The sequence below is a fragment of the Sparus aurata genome, chromosome 13 (genome assembly GCF_900880675.1).
Source record: "Sparus aurata chromosome 13, fSpaAur1.1, whole genome shotgun sequence".
NCBI lineage: Eukaryota > Metazoa > Chordata > Actinopteri > Spariformes > Sparidae > Sparus > Sparus aurata.
The window spans coordinates 24,800,533-24,820,139 of record NC_044199.1 but is presented as its reverse complement, the minus strand read 5'-3'; the positions used below and the strand labels follow the sequence as shown (position 1 = coordinate 24,820,139).

Sequence of the window (19,607 nt, the reverse complement as noted above, 5' to 3'; positions counted from 1 at the left end):
GGAAGTTCAGCAACAGCATGCCTCTACTGTGATTAGAAACATGTCTCTGATTTATTATATTAAGTGGGACCAACGTAGTTGTTTCCACCATTATTTCAACTGTACAGAACTGTTTTTTTTACCATGAATAGCTAGTTGGTATAGTAGTAGTCTTTTTACTTCCGCACCAGGGACAAATATTCAAGGAGCGGTAAGTGACGTCATGTGTAGGGTCATGTGACACAACAAGCGAGCACGGTTGGGAGTGTTCTTTTATATATCATTATTTTTTAAATCGTTAAAACTATCTCACTGACGTCATTATTATTATTATTATTATTATTATTATTATTACTATTGTTGTTGTTGTTTTTGGTAAAGGTGAGGCTTATTGTTGTTGTTAATATTATCATTATTGTTATTGTTATTCTTAATTAAAAAGAAATCACAGTCTATGATCTGTAATCTTTACTTTATTATTTTTTATTATGTAGGCCTACAAATTTACATCTATTACAAGGCTTACTGTTTTATTCGATTGTCTAATAATGTGCATCTACTTATAAGCATCTCAAACGTCTACACTATTTGACTAAATGTACCCAGTTCCTGTATTAGACTCCAACTCCACTACACTGACTTGAAAACATATAGGTTACTTTGTAGATTTAATCAATGATACAAAATATAATCAGCAATTTTTGGGAGGGGGAATTCACAACCTTACCAGCGGTACAATGATTCAAATAAGCCTCCCCTTTAACAGATACAACAACAAAGTGACGTAAACATTAGAAAATCAAAGTTATGATAACAATAATGTTATAGATGGTCTACTATGTCAGCGAGAAATACAGTAGATTTTCTACAGTACCTTAACCAGCATGCTAAAAACCCCCATTCAGGTCCGGCTAGTTTTCATTGGTGGGGGAGATCTTTTTTTAATTATGTAGAGCTCAACATGGCTAATGGCTAATACTGAACAATAAATCCAACACTCTAGCTAACATTTAGCTAACCGTTTCTGCCTCTTTATTCCTAAGTCTACAATCTTTCCTGACTCCCATTGACCTGTAGGAGCAACAGCTGTTAGTTAAGTGTAAAAAACACAATAAAAAACAATGTTTGTAAAGGAAAAATGTTTGAAATGTTTGAAATATGGGGAACCCTTTATTTTCTCTCTCAGATGAGATGATAAATAACACTCTCAAATGTTCTTGTAAATAGGCTATGATGCTGCTGCCAGGAGACTGTCAGCCTAGCTTAGCTTAGGCATATCTAAATCTCAGTCATTAACATGTAACAATAATACATTTGTAAAAACTTGTGGTTAAACTGTTTGATTATTTGATACTTTCAGTACTCTTCGCACAATTCAAACACAATTACATTGATGAATATTTTATAATCCTCTAAAAAAGTTAATAATTACAGTTGATATGCAGACAGCCATACGCTCTAAAGGTTGCTGTGAACATTACTTAACAAGCTCAATACTTTTTGGCACTTACTTGAGCTGAAATCACAGTTAGCTGACTGCTTCCTTATTGACTTAAAGGTTAATGTTCAGCGGTTGTGTCTGAATGCCAATCTGACTGCAAACAATTCTGAGATTTCAGTTTCATATATCGGCTATGCCAATTATGAAAGAGACGGCTGTTACAAGCTTGGTCTGGTAGTGACATTATGAAATTTCAAAAGCTTTCAAAACATCAACATGAACCCTGTCACACTTTTTCATGGGACAGCGTGTTATGCTGTTGAACAACACACACAGATAAGTCCTGCACTTTCAACCTTTAGCAGGAAATACAGAGATGTGACAAGAATGACGAAGAAAGCATTTGACAAACAGAGAAAAATGAGTCTCTGTAAGGGCTCTGTAGATCGTGTCTTGAGATGGAGGCCAAAAAAAACAACCACTTGATCTAATATTTGATATAAGTTTGAGCCCAAACAGATACTCGAAACGATGCTGGAAACATTTTAAATAATTTTGGCAACAATATTAATTGAATGTTTGTTTTGTGAAGTTCTGATTGACCATCCTGACAGATCTGATGACACTTGATTGATTTTACTGGAGTCAGTGTGTAAGAGATTAAAAAAGATATCCTCAAGCCACTGCAAAAATGCAGACAGAAAAGACATCAGCATCAACTGGTCTTTGTGAGAAACTCACTTAAAAACTTAAAAGTTATATAGATTTTAATCTGTAGCAGGTTTAAAAGAAAGTGTGTAGCCGACCAAAGGAGAAAATATTTAAAGGGTGTTTTGTGCTGATTGAAGAGCAATTAATGTACCCTAAAACATGGAAAAGTATACATTAACATTGTGGTTACAGATGCAACAGAGAATCTGAATTATATCTGAAGTGAAACAACTAATCAGAGACAGAAGTGAAACACACAGTTCCTCTTTAAAGGCACGAAAGTTATACCGCACTACCAGCAGTCTCAGCTGTGCCAACTGCTGGCACAAGCAGAGAATGAAAAGGACCAAAATGGCAAGAAACTAAGGTTGATATTCCTGTAAATGCTGCATATATGACTATAAGCCTTGTTTAGCTGAGCAACTGGTTAATGCCTTTGTATTCATGTTCATGAGTGCTTTTGTGGATGGGTCATGCTGATAACATCAACCTGACTCGGGCGAATAAACAACCGAGGGTCAGAAACACAGATAACAAGCAGTATACCAACACACGCTGTCTAGACAGACAGATATAGCAATGATCCTAACGGGTCGCAGTTTGTGTCTTCCCTCTCCAGCCACCGTCCAGGAGCTGTTCTTTGTGGCTCGAGATGCCAATATCATCCCGGATATCTCCCTGGATCCTGTGCTCACCACCTTTCTCTCACTGGACTCCTCAGCAGCGCTGCAGCATCAGTATGCCTTCTTACAGCGGGGTATGAGCAGGGAGCAGCAGTCTGCTTTTAGCCTCAACCTGACTGGAGAGCTGGGAGGTGTCAGCAGGGTCACCTATGGTGGAGTAGGGGTCGTTGCTCTGGCTCTGTCCATGCTTTTTGACCAGGTTGCCCAACAAGTGGGTAAAACTTATTCGGTTTTGTGTTTGTGTATGTGTATTGTATCACAATGCAAGATGCTAAAACAGAATTGCAATTCAGAATTACAGATTTTTTTTGTCATCCCACCCAGGTTCGAGCACAAGGATCAACAGAAGGGGACTTATCTACTCAGGGATCCGGGGCTAGGAGGATTTTTGGCATCAGCAGCTCTTCAAGAATCGGCTGGATTATCTATAGCTACCTCCGCCTGATCCCTGGCATTGCCAACAATCAGGAGAAGTTGGCAGAGACTACAGAGATCTATGACAACTTACTGAAACTTGAGCTGCTTGACCATTATGAGAGGATGACCACGAAGAAAAGAATGAGTTCAGTGTCCATGCAGCAGTGGTTGGTGGGAGCTGCATTCCATCTACACATGAGAATTCACCAGGTCAGGACACAAGCAACCCTTAAAGGCCAACTGAAGTTAATATGCATGGATTTTTTTTTTCTCTTGCTACAGCATAAATATACATGCCCTCTGCAAAATCAGTAGCCAAAAGGGAAAATTGTATACAGTCATCAGTGTATGATAGTGAGAAGGTCTCAGTGGAGGATTTGTCGTATCTAACAGGGCAACCAGCTGAATACAGCCTTGTCTCACCCTCCTTTCCCCAGTGGCCACTAAAACATGAAAAACACATGAGCCCCTCTCTAAAGTCAGTGTTTGGATTGACCATTGTGGGCTACTGTAGAAACATGGTGATGTAACATGGCAGAATTGAAGAGGTCGGGTTCCTGCTGTAGGTATAAAAGGCTCATTCATTCATTAATGTAATGAAAACACAACAATTCTTAGTTTTATGTGATATTTCCAATTAAAATATAATTCAAATTAATATTAGATTTCATCTCTGCCAGTAGATCCTTCTAAATTCTAACCTTTAATCAAAACATTTCTTGAGTTTTAATTTTACATTTTCTGTTGTGACAATGCTGTGCTAATGGTCTGGTTAGATCCAGATACAAAACAAAACAAAAACTTGGTCAGGGTTAAGAAAAGATCATTCTTTGGCCTATAACATAAACACAGTTTAAGATGTCCTGATTCCCCTAAAAAAAAAATAAGAAAGTTTTTGTCATTAAAAACATGGCCAGAAACGGTCCTAAGGTCCACGTCAAAAGTATCCACTTGTGTCATCCTTATAAAACGCTAAAATGCTGTGGTCCTCACCTGTGGTGATTCTGCACTTACAGATGTTAAATTGCATTTTTGAACCGGTCAGCATTTGGTCAGACTGACACGAAATCTTCTTTGTTCCCACAGGTTCGTCTGAACTCGGTGCCTTTAGGATCGGTTGAGTCACTGCGTCGGTCTTATAAATCAGGATTAGGTCGCCTGGTTCAGGACTACACAGCCTATCTACGCAGAAACATTCAAGTGACTGGACCACCAGGAACCCGAGGACCACGAAAACACAGAACCAGGGGAAGACCAAGACAAACTAACACATTGAGTGTAACCAATATGAACTGGTTGGGTAATCACCTTTTTAATGACAGCCAGGTTAGTCCAATTATCTCATCTGATAAATTCAATGATACGTCCACACCCAATGCAACTGCTGACATTAACAGGATTTGTAGAAAAAATGGATCCAGTGAAGACTCTGGACTCAATGTGCCAATTGGAAGTGATGAAACCACTGTAGGCACGGAAAACAAAAACAATTCTTGTGGATTTAACAGGGATGAGGAAGTTCTGGGTCTGTTAGTTATCGAGCCATTGAGGAATGTGAGCCACAGGGTGCAGCATCACCCCTGTGAGTCCTCAGCCATACAACAAGCTTTAGTGACTCGTATTATGGATGCTCAGGACCTGGAGAGGAACAGAAACTTTTTCCGGTACCAGGACAGAATCTTTCACAGCTTTGTCAGACAGAGGGACGACTTTGAGCTGAAGATAAATTAGACAGCCATGAATGGTGTGAGATCAAATCATTCATTGATCATGTACAGTCCCACAAATTAACCTTAACTTTGTGCTGTTCTCCCCAGGAAACTATCATTCCATCATTCGCTTTATTCATCTTTCTTTACAAAAGATTGAGGTGTGAGCAGAATCAATGCAAGTAGATTTATGCAGAATAACATCTCATAGAAAATGTAAGGATTTATTTTTAATTGAAAAAAATGTTTGACAGTGCTTAGTTGACAGTAAATGTAATATGTATTGAGGAGTAGTACCCTTATTCTGTAGTCTGCTGCCTTTTTGACAAAACATTTCCATCTAGAGGTGGAAGAAGTGTAGCAATCCTATGTAAATGCCCAACATACACTGTGGATCTATCATCAGTTTTCAATCCCTGTAATGTGTCAGTGGTGGAAGAAGTGATCAGATTTTTAACTTGCGTGAAAGTAGAATAGGCACAGTTTAGAAACCAACCTGCATACGACTCATACTTTCAAAATTTGACACAAGTGCAATGCTTTTGCTTTTGGCAAAATACTCATTATACAGAAGAGACCCTTTCAGCTATTGTTGTCAAGCTAATTTCATCCACTTGTACTTAATAAGTACAATATTTTTAAAAAGTGTCAGAGCCAATATATATCGTGTCAAAAAATCATGTCAAAAATAAAATAAAATCAAAAATAAAATCCTCTGAAGAAAAATCTCTTCCTGCTGCTTATTGCCTAATATGCTACACTGTAACTTTGCCTAGAAAATGGAAACACAAGCTTTTCCAGTTTGCCAAAAGATCAGGTGGCAGGAGTTCAGAAAGACTAAACAGAATTTATTGATCTTCTCACTAATAGTCTTGTTTGCCTTTGTAGGTCATATCAAGTGGTGTATGGATTTTTTGAATTGGATTTTGGGTTATCACCAAAAATAAGCTCTATGGCAAACCCAAGTTTATGTTACTTACACGTTTTCTTCAGCAAGATAATCTGTACAGATGAACACCCCTTTTATGATTTTCAAGGCGACTATATTGCAGCCGCATGACATAAACGTGACCACCACTAAGCGTCTTACCACACAATTACTATGCAAGTTTTCTACAAATTCATCAGTCTATAAATTGTAAAGTTAAAGTTAGAGGTTGCAAATCAAGTCTGCCTGTAAAGACGGAGTAGTATGTTGGTGAAGTTTTATGTTCCTGACAACTCTGTAGTCTCAATTAGCCACTTGTAAGCAACTGCTGTTTTTAAGACAAGTAAGCAAGTATAATTCAATTGTAGGACATTCAATTAAGTATTTTATGTTGTAGATCAAATATGTAAATATCTTAATACAGACCGTCAGGCATATAACTGAAAAAAACATTCAAAAAAACCCTGCAGACTTTGAGATGAGGTAACCAAAACTGCAGAAATGCGGTTTTAGGACTCATTACTAAATCCCACTAATCTATAAATCATACATATTCAAGTACAAGCCCAAATGCCCTTGCACACAGTTTTTGGGTGCCATTATAAATCTAGTCTACATTATTGTGAAACACAAAATTGATGATTTGTGTGGTACAACTTTCAATAATAACCTTTAAATAGTTAGCGGAAGGACTTTAAAAAATATATATTATTATTGAATGATAATTGTACACAACATATAGGCATGGTACATTGCAATACAGACTAAACAGGGCATATGAACAAGCCTCAGACTATTACAACTGTGTAAGATGAAAGAAAGAAATCACAGAAAAAAATAAAAATAAAAATAGTAGTATTATTTGGGAAAAGAAAGGTAAAAGTAAAATAAATAGATAAAGGGGGAGAGCTAGGGGTTTTCAGTAAGGTTAAGCTCCTCTACTAACTTACAAAGTTTCATTGCATTTTTCTTCTCCATACATTTCAGAGATGAAACATAGTGACATAGTTCTTTATGAAAAACATAGAAATTAGGTTTTGATTTCATGCATATATTTTTATGAATAAAAAAATTACAGAGAATGATGAAGGTGTTAATAGCCAGGTCATGGGACGCTTCTTTCATAGATATGCCATATAAAACATTTTCTTTTGTTAGAATAGAGAAATTGGGCATTTTAGAGAATAACCAGTCGAACAAATCTTCCCAGAAGGTTTTAACAAGTTTACAGTCATAAAATAAATGTTCAGTTGTTTCAATGTCATCATCACAGAATGAGCAGTTGTTGTGGTCAAAATTAAAACAATTCCTTAGAAATTCAGAAGAGGGGTATACTCTATTAAGAATTTTAAAGTGAACTTCCTTCGCTTTTGGAGCAATGGGGAACTTAAAGAATTTGGATCTCAAATTTTCAAATTCTTTTTTAGAGAAGAATTGTAGAATTGATATTCTGTTTGATGAGAACGGATACAGTTCTTTAACCAAGGTATGTCGGATTGTGATATTATGTAGTTTAGGATCAGTGATTTTGTGACCATTTACCAAAAGCGAAGCAAGTGTTGGGTTATTACTTTTACACAAATTATAAGACATCACAACAATAGATTGAGGGATTGCTTTGACAAGATTATTATGCTGCCATCTGTCATTCAGGTTATATTTAGAGCAGAGAAACTCAAATGGTACAATGAAATACAGGCGGACTTCCGGTATTATCCAAGAGGTGCACTTACCAAATTCCTTTCTCTAGCCAATTTGGATAAAAAAAGATTTATTTCTCGATAAAATGTATCTGCATTTCCAAAACGGGGTGTTGTGGGGACTAAAATTGTGTTTGTAGATCATTTTCCAGTAATGTAAAACCTGTTGATGTAAGGCAGACAATTTGATAGGAAATTTATTTTGGTCGATGTCACATCTCAGAAGGAAGTTAACACATCCTAGATCATTAAAAATGTAATTTGGAACGTGTAACCACGAGCTGTTTTCATTCTTCAAAAATGATCTCAACCAGTTAATTCTAATTGTGCCATTGACACAGTCTATATCAATGGCTTTAAGACCTCCCTCCTAATATCCTTTAACCAAAGTTCCTTTCCTGATGTAGTGTGTTTTTCTATTCCAGATGTTATTTAAGTTAGCCTGATTTATAGACTTGATTGCTCTTTTGGAGAGTGAAAAAGAATAGGCAGGGTAAATGAATCTTGAAAGGCATTCCATTTTAGTAGCGGATGGACTTTTAATTGGACCAAAAACGCTGCACGAGATTTACCGGATGTCCCCCAGTGTAATTTATGCTGGAAAATGTTTTGTTTGGCTACACTGAATATGATAAAAGACTAAACTCCCAGTTTTATTTGATTAATTTGTTAATTATTTTATCTAAATTTTACATGCACAAATCTAAATTTTCTGGTAAGAATCCAAACTTCCTGGAACTGTCTGTGTATGTTGGTCAATATATCTCCTCCCTCTGTGATTGTGAAAATAAAAAAGCTGTTAAAACGTATGATCTCTGTAAGCTTTACAAAATATTCATTTATGGTTTTCTTTCCTGTATTGCTGTCAACCCCTGGCGTGTCTATGGTTGTTTGTTTGTGTATTAATGTTGTATACACTCATTCATCTTAACTGTATTCAATCGAGTATACTCTTGTTGTTGTCAATAAAAACGTTAAAAAAAAAAAAGAAAGAGATTTACCGGATGTAGGTGCACCGCGCTGCCACATATTCAGTCGTAGAAGAAGAAGGAGTTTTGAACCATCGTGTTGACGACACGCGGCGCTGCGTGACAGCGCCACAGTTTTAACTTCCGCACAATAACATGAACAGGACGAGCCGAGACTGGTGTTAGGCGTGCACTCAATACTTATCAAAAGGTAAGACTTTTCATATTAATAGCTTTCTGAACTCTGTTTACATTTTTGTAGCTCACTTATTAGCTAAACACATCGTAGTTTGGATCATAGCTCGTCACGCTGAAACAAACGAGGAAAAAAGTGTCGTGGCGTTAATGTTGGCTTGAAACCACGTCATGAGAAGATGTGTGTGTTTAGGCCGCTAACTTAAAAACATACCAATTTGATATATTGCCTCAGCGGTCAACTAAGCACTGTAAGCGAACTACAGACCGGAATTAAGTACTACGTAGGTTAGCCAATGTGCTAAAATGCTAACACCATAATGAGCAGTCAGGAGGGGCGTTAGCTAAGTTGGCTCATGTTTCGAGAGGTTTTTGGTTTGACAAGCTATATTTTTTTCTCGGCGTTTTGTTGTATGACAACACCAAATTGTGCTAAAATTACTGTACTGTGTGACTAATGTTATCACACTACTGCTAGGTGGTAGAATAAGTAGCTGACACCACATAAGACGACTCTCAGGTATATGTTAGCTTGCGCTGCCAAACACAAAGACATGAGTAATGACTCTAAAATGAAGTCAGACTGTAGGAGTTTTATGTTAACCACGCCCACACATGGTTGCTTTATGTTAGTTTAATTTTCCCTTCCCTCCACACACTTATCATCCGGTTAGATGTCATCGCTCCTATTCTTATTTACATCTTGTTGAGCAGCTTTAACAGAGCGGTGCACAGATGCCCATGGACCTGCTTTATAACGGGGTGTCACCTCTGGTCAAGACTTATGAATAACTTGGTTATATTTTCAGTGTCCATCGTGTTATAAACATTTGAATAATTGTTGGCTTTTAAGTACCACTTTTGTCGGTGTTTGTATTATTATGCTGTGTACACATGGCATACATCTAGCCTCTGGTGTGAAGAGGACAATCACTGCTCAACAATTGGTCTATGGCTGTGCCTTCCAACAGCTTAGTTTAGGGTTGAGATGGAGATTTATTTGACGGTGTCATGCGGTGATCAAACAGGTGAGGGCTGTGTAGAAAAACAGCCAGATTCCATTGAAGCCTTTTGAGGGCACGGCAGGGCTCATATTCCAGTTGTATGAAAAGAGTTGTCCTTCCATGTTCCGGCGTCACCCCAGCACAGAAAAAGTATTTTAACAAAGTTAAAATTACAACAGATCTCGCCATATTGACAGCTAAAGTTATGCAAAAATAGCGTTTGTCAGTTTTGTCAGCCAGATAACATATGGGACCAGCTCTACAAGGTTTTGTTATGGGTTAAACGAAACATCACCACTTGAGCGACTGTTGGGTTTGTAAGTCTTTCAAATTGATGTACTTTTACAGGCTTGATTAGTTTTATGCCAAACTGCAACTTTCTCAACTTATAAAAATATCTTTTAAATTGACAAACACCATATTTGTGTTTCATGGAGCAATTCAAATGAAATAAAAAGATAATTCACCGTCTCTTACCTCTAACCATCATACATATTTTTGCTGAAATAAGATCTTAAGGTAGTCCATTGGAAGGGGAGTAACTCAGCCTGTGCATTACTACTTCAAAACAAGAATGCTGTATATCTATTGTTTGCTTGCAATCATTTTAATGCCATGACAACTTTAATTTCTTGGTAAATCCTGACTCATAGTTTTACAAACCACTTTACAGTGTTTTGGTTTCATATAAGTTGAGCTACAGCTATTATTTTTTTTTACAAGCTATTCATTTGATTATTTTCTAGAATCATTATACCATGTAATAACAAAATGTCCAAAAAAAGTAAAACATGACATCTTCATGATGCTTGTTCTGTCTGACAAATAGTTCCTATTTCCTATCTAACTATGGTCAGATGTAAAATAATGCTGCAGCTACTATCGTATTATTTTTGTAATTGCGTAGTCTACTGATTTTTATTATTGCTTAATTGAATAATAGGACAGGATGAATTTGCTTCATTATAAAGCAATATTAAATATGTATACAAAAGAGAACACACAAGCTGCTTATGGTTTTTGGACTGCAGTGAGTTTTTGCTCAGTTATTAAAAATAGTTGGTGATAAATCTTTCGTCGGCTGTTGGTTTATCAATTACTCAACTAACCATCTCAACTGTACTTATAAGCCTGCAATCTCAATGATCTGTTACTCAAACTAGTTTTGTCTACTGCTGATAAGAATATGAAGTTCTGCATGTGTTTTGTTAAGCTTTCAGGAGGCCACTTTTTCTTTTCTTTTCCGGTAAAACTGTGAAATTGTAGAGACTTGAAACCTGTTTGTCAGGAATTCTGTCATGGTGATGAAGTGCATGTTGATTTCCGTCAGTGGATTTGAATGATTTATGCAAATCTTCTTACAGCATTGTACAAAATGTCGGATTCAGACTCTGATTCTGACTTTGAAGAACGCTTGGCTGCTGTGAGTTGTTACCCACCAACTAAAATAACAGCATTTAACCAAAGTGTTGTATTTTGGATGTCAATGAAAAGAATGTTTTTTCCCCCCCCTCAGGCGATGTGTGCTCGAGGAAATAGTTTGATGATAACCCTCAATCCATCAGGTAAGGGACATTGAAGTCTTATTACACCATTACTGGTAATATTCTGGGCTACAGTGTTGTAGCTCAGTCATTTTAAGACATGCTTGGATGATGTATATCACCTGTCATGAAGGTTTTTAGTATTTAATTAAGTATTTGCTGAGCTCAATGCAGAATGTATTACTTCATAAATCTGCACATTTGTTTACTTGGAGGCTCGGTTTTCCAGATCTGCTGAAATAAAAGCTAAGAAAATTGATGGACAGAAATGATTAGCTACTTTGAAGACCAAACAGTCAGATTGTATTTTCAACAAACTTTCCCTACACTTCGCCCTAAAAAAGAGCAATCATAAACAGGTAACGTTGTGTGAGAATCCTGCTACACTCAGTAGTCTATTAGAGTGATAATGTACTAAAAGTGGTGAGGAAACAAGCTAGAATAGTAAATTCTGTGAAATAAAGGTCACAGTGCAGCAGTGTTCCTTTTTTCTTCATTAGCACATCTGCTTAGAGTTTAACAGAGGTGAACTCTCACCTGAGCTCTGTCAGAGCCTGCTGGAGACATACACTTAAATCTACCTGTTTCGGCAGCAACAGACCTGGACAAAGGGTTAACTAGCTTCAAAATATGGCGTGTGGTGCATTTGCAGTAATGTTAATCAATGTGCATTGTCCCTGAACAAAAAGAATAATAGATAAAGCCAATATTCTTTTCCAGTGTATGGTGTTTGACCATAACTTGAGTGTTCACTTCTGTAGCTACTTAACAATAATAAGGTGAACATGAAGTTGTCTAAAAAAAGGCACACACGTCTTGTGAACATAGAAATGTTTCCATGAAGTTTGATAACACTACTTGAAGCAATGACTTATTCTTTGCTCTGTCACTGTGGCTTTTTTTTTTTCAAAACGTCATTTCATGCCCAGAGATGATAATAATATGTCACAACATGTGTTCTTCTGCACACGGAATTCTTCATTACACACCGTTGTTCCTCTGGAATGTATTAATATTATTCAGGTTTCTGTACGTTTTTCTTGCTTCTCCTCCAAAAACTTTGAGCTACAGAAACCATTTTACTATCAAAATGTTCAACTTTTTAAGGACATGGCATTGATATTTTAGTTTTTTTTATCTATTACACTTTTGGAAATATTCTGAGCTACAGAAACCATTTTACTATCAAAATGTTCAACTTTTTAAGGACATGGTATTGATATTTTAGTTTTTTTTATCTATTACACTTTTGGAAATATTCAGCTTTCTGCATTTTTTTCCCCATTCATCCTTACGGGAAATTTGCTACTACTTCAGCATACGTTCAGAGAAACCGTTCAACTATCAAGATGTTCAGCTTTTTAAATGCTTTCAGTCACGTACTATTCAGCTTTCTGACTTTTCAGTTTTTTCAAAAATGTTGCGTTTTCAAAATAATTTCCAATTGAAGTGAATGGGAAAATCTTCAAATCCTCCTCTAAACCACCTATCTTTCAACATCTTCTCATCCCTAATGCTTTGAGCTTCAGACACAATTCCAGCTTTTAAAGAGTTAAAAGACTTTGAACCATCGGAATGTCGCTGGTTGGAAGTCCCATGGCTCCCCCAGCTGCATGTCGAAGTATCTTTAGGCAAGATACTGAACACCAAACTGCTCCTGATGAGCAGTTGGCACCTTGCATGGCAGCCTCTGTCATCAGTGTGTGAATGGGTGAATGTGACAAGTGTTTTAAAGCACTTTGAGACAATCTCAAACTCTAACCATTTATTTCAGCCATGTAGGGATATAACGATACGAAAATTTAACACCGTGGTAATAATGACCAAACTTATCACGGTTATCGGTATACCGTGGTATTTTTAAAATATCTTCAAAATGTTAAACACTGATACACTGATAAATTAAAATAATTTCACCAAGGTTTATATTCAAATATATTTATTAAATATTAAAATAGTCCAAATCCAAAACCTTAACAAAACACTGCAAAATCAACATTAAATAGGTATTAAAGAATGTATCAAAACTAGGGGTGGTTAATCAGCCCAATTTCCCGATTCGATTCTGATTATTGAAGTCTCGATTCAATTACAAATCGATTTCGATAACTAACGATTATCGATCTTCCATTTAACATCAGTCAGCTGCTGTATTATTTTACTTCTCTTTTGAGTAACACCTCACAGCACCTTCAATATTGTATAGTGTAACTGTAATATCCAAATTATTATTGTTTTACTGTTTTTAAATGCAGTCTTTCACTGTTGAAAGAAAGTTGCTAAGCTCAGCAGCCGGACTTATGTTGGAAGCACTGTCTGTGACGAGAACCAGGGCGTGTTTCTCTATTCCCAACTCGTCTGCCATTGCTTTGAGAAACTCACACATGTTTGCGCTTGTGTGGCTAACATCCATAGCGCTCGTCTGAAGTACGTAGGACATTAGCTTCCATTAACTGCTGACATAATGAGCTGTAACGGTCACATATGAGACTGTAGCTCTGGATGTCCAGGCATTGCAGGTTATTGATACCCTGTGAGCAGAGTTGAGGGACTCTTGCACGGAAAGGTTTGTCTCCTTGTAAAGATTAAAGATAAAGTGTGAAAAAGCTCCGGGATGGAATAACATATCTTGGCTCCAGACTGTGGACCATGTAGTGGAAGCCAGTAACAGGAGGACTCCAGTTTGTATTACAATTTAAGAAAAAAAAAAAAAAAAGAATTACTAAATAAATAAATAAAGAATTTAAAAAATAAAAATCGATCTTTAATAATTTAATAATCGATTCATAATCGTCAATATTCTAATTGAGATCAATCGATTATTGATTTTTTTTCACCACCCCTAATCAAAACTGTGCAAAATAAACCTTAAATACAGTAGAATGAGATGTACTGGCAGCAGCACTCGATTGGCCAGCAGACCCTCTCTGTGAAAAGAAGGAAGAGAAAATGTCATTATTAATTATTACTTTCATTTTTACGTAATACTAAGGGTGCAACCAACAAATCACACAACTCTTAATTTAGATCATATCACTTTTGTGAGAAACAGGTGGATATTTTTTCAGATCAAAACAAAAAGGATTATTGTTAAATTAATTATGAATACTCTATCTTGGCTCTTATCTCTCTCTAGACACTTGTTAGATTCACCATTTTTAGATTACTCTTTATATATATAGTCTGTTCTACAAATAATCCACAAGTATTATATATTTCTGATATTACTTATATATATATATATATATATATATATATTGGCTGGCTGTCTCTCTGTCTGCTTGCTCATCTGTTGTCAATGGATGTCTGCTGAGCCACAGGTAGATGCTGCTCCAGTGAACGGAGCTGAGATGAAAGTAAGTCATCTCAGTCAGTTTGCATTCACTAACTCAGTCCACCCAGTACGTGTTTGTCTCTAATCCTCCTCACTGCAGCTCAGCATCAATTTGTGGAATTATTAGGTCGAATTTAAAAAGTCTAATCCACAATTAATAAGAGGTTGAGATAACGTGCCAAATCATGGGTCAACTTCGTTCAGTTATACCACTATCCCAGTCAGTTTACATTAGTGACAACAGCAGATTAGACAGAGAAAACCCGACATACACATACATCATGCACCCAAGCTTAAGGTTAACTTACCTTGCATTCGCTTAACAGTTGAGGGTGATGGTCGCGCAAATGAGTAATAAGTAAATTGGATGTGTTGCTGCCCCTCGCAACACTTTTCTTCTTGCAGCTGCTGTAGTTAGGGCTGCCATCCTCAACCAGCTGTCCCTGAGCATTCTTATAATAACCAAAATACGCCCAGACTTCAGATTAAGTTCTCTTTTGAAGGCGGAAAAATGCCTTGAGGGCCGCTACTATCACGTGCTCCGCCATGTCTTCTTCACTACATAACAAGCGCATGTTGCGCCCTGCGCATGCATAGTGAGACTTAAGAAGTATCTTGCGGGTTTTCCACACCGTGGTTATTGACCTTGGCGGTTACCATGGTAATTAAAACTTAAATGGTAACCTTCACCATTGGGAATTTTACCGTGACACCGGTAACCATTACATCCCTACAGTCATGACTAGATTTCACATCAAAATCCAGTAAATAGTTTTTAACTACATTTCAGTGTTTAAATGAATTAAATGTTGTGAAATTCCATCATCTTTCACCTTTTGAAGAATATAAGGAAAAAATAATGGGCCCTAAATACAGAGCACCTCTTGCTGTTTATTATCTCAAAACTAATATGGTAAACTCTCTATGCTGTTCTTCACAGGGTGGAACTAAGTATTTTTGGCATGTTTTTCATTTTTAGATGAGATTCTTCAACAGTGGAGCCATCTTCCTGCTGATACAAGAAGGCAGTCTACAGAGAAGATGAAACTTTGTGCCTTCTGGCTTCCCATTTTGCTGCAGCGCGATGAGTCCAGCAGGATTCTCGACTGGGCTTTACAAATAGGTCTAATCGACTCAAAGTAAGTACAATTATGAATGGTATCTGCAAACAAAAATGAAAACTACCAAATAATATCACTTTTGATCATCTGTTATATTTAGTCTGTTTGTCTTGTCAGTTTTTAACTGTCCTCTTCTTGTTATAGTGAGGATTTGAGTCTGAGGCACATTCGCAAGATAGAAACAGTGGAAGCAGTCCTCAGAGCCTTGGAGAAAGGGACTGTAAGTTCACTATGTTTAAGCTGAGTAAGAGCCCTTTTTCCCCAAACAGGAACTATGGATCCGAAAACACTTAAACCTTTCCCTATAAGTTTCTAAACCTTTGAAGAATGGTACCGCCTGGAGTAGGGGTCTAAATTTATTGTCTGGATCCTCAAGTTAAAATGTAGTTCCTGAGATCATCAAAAGCTTCTTGATTGCTGGTAGGGTCCAAAATAAATGTTTTGGAACCATCTGACTAGTAAACTGAAATGATTTACTTCACAAATGTGAGGATTTGCTGTGTGTCCTTTTGATTAATTAATTAATTTTATTTTTTAAAGTATTTTTTTGGCCTTTTATGGATTTATTGATAGTACAGCTGAAGAGGGTGACAGGAAACAGGGAGAGAGAGAGGGGGAGTGACATGCAGCAAAGGGACCCAGGCCGGGAGTCGAACCCGGGCTGCAGAGCATCAGCACATGGGACGCCTGCTCTACCAACTGAGCTAAACGGCGGCCCGATTAATTTATTCTTAATTTTTGAGTGGTTTCACCTCTTTTTGGTTGGACAAAAAAAAGACTGTGAGGGTGTTGCGTCAGAATCTGAATTTCGCTGCATACTGCCACCAGTGTGCAGAGTTGCAAAACAAATCTGGCAAATCAATGTGTTGCACTGACGAGAACTTAAAATGTAGAAAGGCCTATTTCAGACACCACCTCATGGCAGCTGACCCCTTTTTATTTAATTCGCCAACCTAGATTTCATCTGTATTTGGGTAGCTGGTGCTAATTTTGGAACCTGGTTTCCGGAGAAAGTTCCTGTGGTGGAAACGGCCTATAAAGCCCCTTTCCCTCACAGCTTAAAAATGGCTGTATGACCCTTTCTTTCAGTGTGAATGCATATTTTTTTATTTTATACAAAAAGTGTAGTCTTTTGATAACTGCTTATTTGTTCTCTGTTCCAGTTGAGAAAAGACCAAACAAAGCATGTTTTCCGGATAAGCAACATGTTAAACCTGGTAAGTCGGAAAAAGTTATTTTGTGCATTATGTGTGGATGATTATCAATTAGTAGGTGTAAAGCTGGTTCAAATAAAGGCAGACGTATAGCATCCCTTTCTAACTTTAAGTGTAGTAGAATTTTAGGAATAAAACATAAAATAAGATTAAATAATATGAAATCAAACTTGTAGTAAAATATAATAAAAGCCAGGATAGAGATGACTTGCACACAAAATAAAAGGTGAGTTTCCTATAGAAAGTTGCATATTATTCAGTTTAGGTTTATCGTCAGAGAATACAGCCACTTCATACAACTGTGTTGTCGTTTAAGGCTTTAGTGTTTGATGGTCTGGAGAACCAAGGTGCTTAACCATACAGAGCCCCACAAACGCTTAACAAAACTTCAAATATATATTCTAAAATAGACAGGAAGCCAGTGAAAAGGTGCTAAAATAAGGGTGATATTTCTTTTCCTTGTATTCATGGGGTTAATCCAGTTAAAGGAGCATAATTGTTAATTGCATTAGGGAGAGAAAATAAGGTTTTGCAATAAAAGATGCAGAATACAGTTGAGTTTTTCTTGTATCGGAATCCTTTATTCTAGAAAGGTATTAGGATTCTAGGTGTAAAAGCCATCAACATTATTCACTGGTCAATGACCAATCCATAAAATTATCAATAAAGATCATACCTGGGGAAAAAGTAGTCACTGGTATCAGACATTTTTTTCTCAGTACCAGCTGATGCTCTGAGGTATTAGGGTGGAACGGTTCACAAAATCCACAGTTCGGTTCATATCATGGTTTTGTGGTCACGGTTTTCGGTTCGGTATACGTTGATCATTAGGAAAATCAATTATGTCTTGTATAGTCACGTTAAAACTGAAATAATGAGGCAGTCTGATATTTGATACATCATTGTGACACGCTTGGGTTAAAAGTAGGTACGATTCTGCACTGCAAGAGAGGAGACAATGCTAGTAGAGATGCTCACTTGTATGGCTCTCATAAAGGGGGCGCGTCTGTAAAACAAAGCTTTTCATCTTCCATTCTGAGGTAATGTAATGGGCAGTCACAGTCAGTAAGCTTTCAGTAGCCCTGGAGGTCCATCCATCACTGGTAAGCGCTACATAGGCTATGACAGACAACTCTTTAACAATTCCTTGTCGGGTCTCTTCATAAAGTGAGTGAATAACCGTGTTGCTGAAGTGTTTGCAGGAGGGGATTTTATTTTATGTCGTGTTTTAATCATACAGCGAAATCCCACACCCTCCACCACGGCAAAAGGCTTTGACTATGAAATACCCCACTCCTTTCATTATGCATTTTGCCCTGTCTGACTCGTCACTGTAAGACTGTTAAAAAGCTGCGGAGAGTAGAAGTTGTCCGGTCGACTCTCCCCCTTTCATCCTTGCGCCGCCAGTTGTCTCACTGGGATGATGTCGTTGCAGATCAGCTGACATGTTAGTCGTGTTACTGTTGGCATAAACAACAAGTGTTGCACAATGCTTCCACACTGTCGCACTTGTGTCAACAACTTTCTTACCGCCGTCATTGTAGGTCACTCTAAATGCAAAGTGGTCCTATACAGCAGACCTATACAGTGCTGCTGGCGCATCTTCTAGTGCGGACTCTTTTCCTGTCGCCATGCCGACAAACGTCTCCGCAACTGACCCAAAGATACTCTATAGAGCTCAACAGTGACCGCCAACTTTTTTAGCGGCTCCGGTTCCGGAAGTGAATTTGCCATTCATTTACCCCATTGACGTTTCATAAAATCCTTATATAAAGAGTTTTAGGCCTGAAATAAAAAAATTTGGAAAACGGAGAAAAAAGCAAAGGTACAAGACTGTGTAGAAAATTATCTCAAGAGTAAAGGAACTACTCATCCCATAAACCACTGCGAATGTTACAGCGACGTCTCTGATTGGTGGAGCTCGCTGTTACCATGTAAATGTTTACTGAACCCGCAAATTTCATGTTAGGGTGAACCCTTAAACTCTTCTCCTCATCACTAAATAAACGCAGTAGGTCAGAAAGTGATATCATGGCGGCTCTGTGGTAAACGATCGTAGAGTTCAGTGTTCGCAGGACTTAGCTAACATGAAATTTGCGGGTTTGATAAACATTTCCATGGTAACAGCGAGCTCCACCAATCAAAGACGTCGCTGTTACACTATAGGATTGTGGGTAGTGTAGTACTTCTCCATGACATAGCGAATAAAACATGTTTTTCTCAAAACAAGATTGATATCATACAGACTTGTAACTTCTACAGGATCATATATCATCGTTTGACAATCTGCTAACTCGTGGTCTACTTTGGATGGTTACGACATTATGTATGGCCAATAATCAAAATCTATATGCAGAATACGAATGGCATTTTCACTTCCGGAACCTCACTTCCGGAACCTCACTGTTACCTCACTGGTACTGAGCTCTATTACTAACTACTACACTGTTTCGCTTCTTTTCTTGTTAACTGGCCGTTGGCATCAAGCTCAGTACCGCCACCTGCTGCTCTGGAGTGTACACACTTCGCCTTGTTAGTAAATGAGAAAAAGAAGTTGTGCTGACTATGATCCGACCGGGACACGCGCAAACCGAACCGAGACAGTCAAACTGAACGGTTCGGACGGTTTTCATAAACTGTTCCATCCCTTTGAGGTGTC

At 37.5% G+C, this 19,607-nt stretch overlaps 2 protein-coding genes across 3 annotated transcripts in view; both read left to right on the top strand.

Moving 5' to 3' along the window:
* The first annotated feature begins 2,710 nt into the window (after positions 1–2,710).
* Positions 2,711–5,618, top strand: LOC115594498 (uncharacterized). Its single transcript, XM_030438603.1, has 3 exons — positions 2,711–3,025; positions 3,139–3,441; positions 4,318–5,618. The coding sequence occupies exons 1-3, from the start codon at positions 2,711–2,713 to the stop codon at positions 4,960–4,962; spliced, it is 1,263 nt and encodes a 420-aa protein (XP_030294463.1). The 3' UTR covers positions 4,963–5,618.
* Positions 5,619–8,599: 2,981 nt separating this feature from the next.
* Positions 8,600–19,607, top strand: part of ttc3 (tetratricopeptide repeat domain 3) — a 42,120-nt gene continuing 31,112 nt past the window's right edge. For both annotated transcript variants that reach the window (XM_030437576.1, XM_030437575.1), the window contains exons 1-6: positions 8,600–8,747; positions 11,100–11,158; positions 11,252–11,300; positions 15,593–15,752; positions 15,879–15,954; positions 16,898–16,951. In XM_030437576.1, the coding sequence (XP_030293436.1) occupies positions 11,111–11,158; positions 11,252–11,300; positions 15,593–15,752; positions 15,879–15,954; positions 16,898–16,951 (387 nt within the window). In that variant the 5' untranslated portion in view covers positions 8,600–8,747; positions 11,100–11,110. The remainder of the gene's footprint in view (positions 8,748–11,099; positions 11,159–11,251; positions 11,301–15,592; positions 15,753–15,878; positions 15,955–16,897; positions 16,952–19,607) is intronic.

Coding starts and splice junctions, on each gene's coding strand:
- LOC115594498 (XM_030438603.1), top strand. CDS start 2,711: ATGATCCTAACGGGTCGCAGTTTGTGTCTTCCCTCTCCAGCCACCGTC. Junction 3,026..3,138: donor TTGACCAGGTTGCCCAACAA/GTGGGTAAAACT, acceptor CATCCCACCCAG/GTTCGAGCACAAGGATCAAC. Junction 3,442..4,317: donor TACACATGAGAATTCACCAG/GTCAGGACACAA, acceptor TTGTTCCCACAG/GTTCGTCTGAACTCGGTGCC.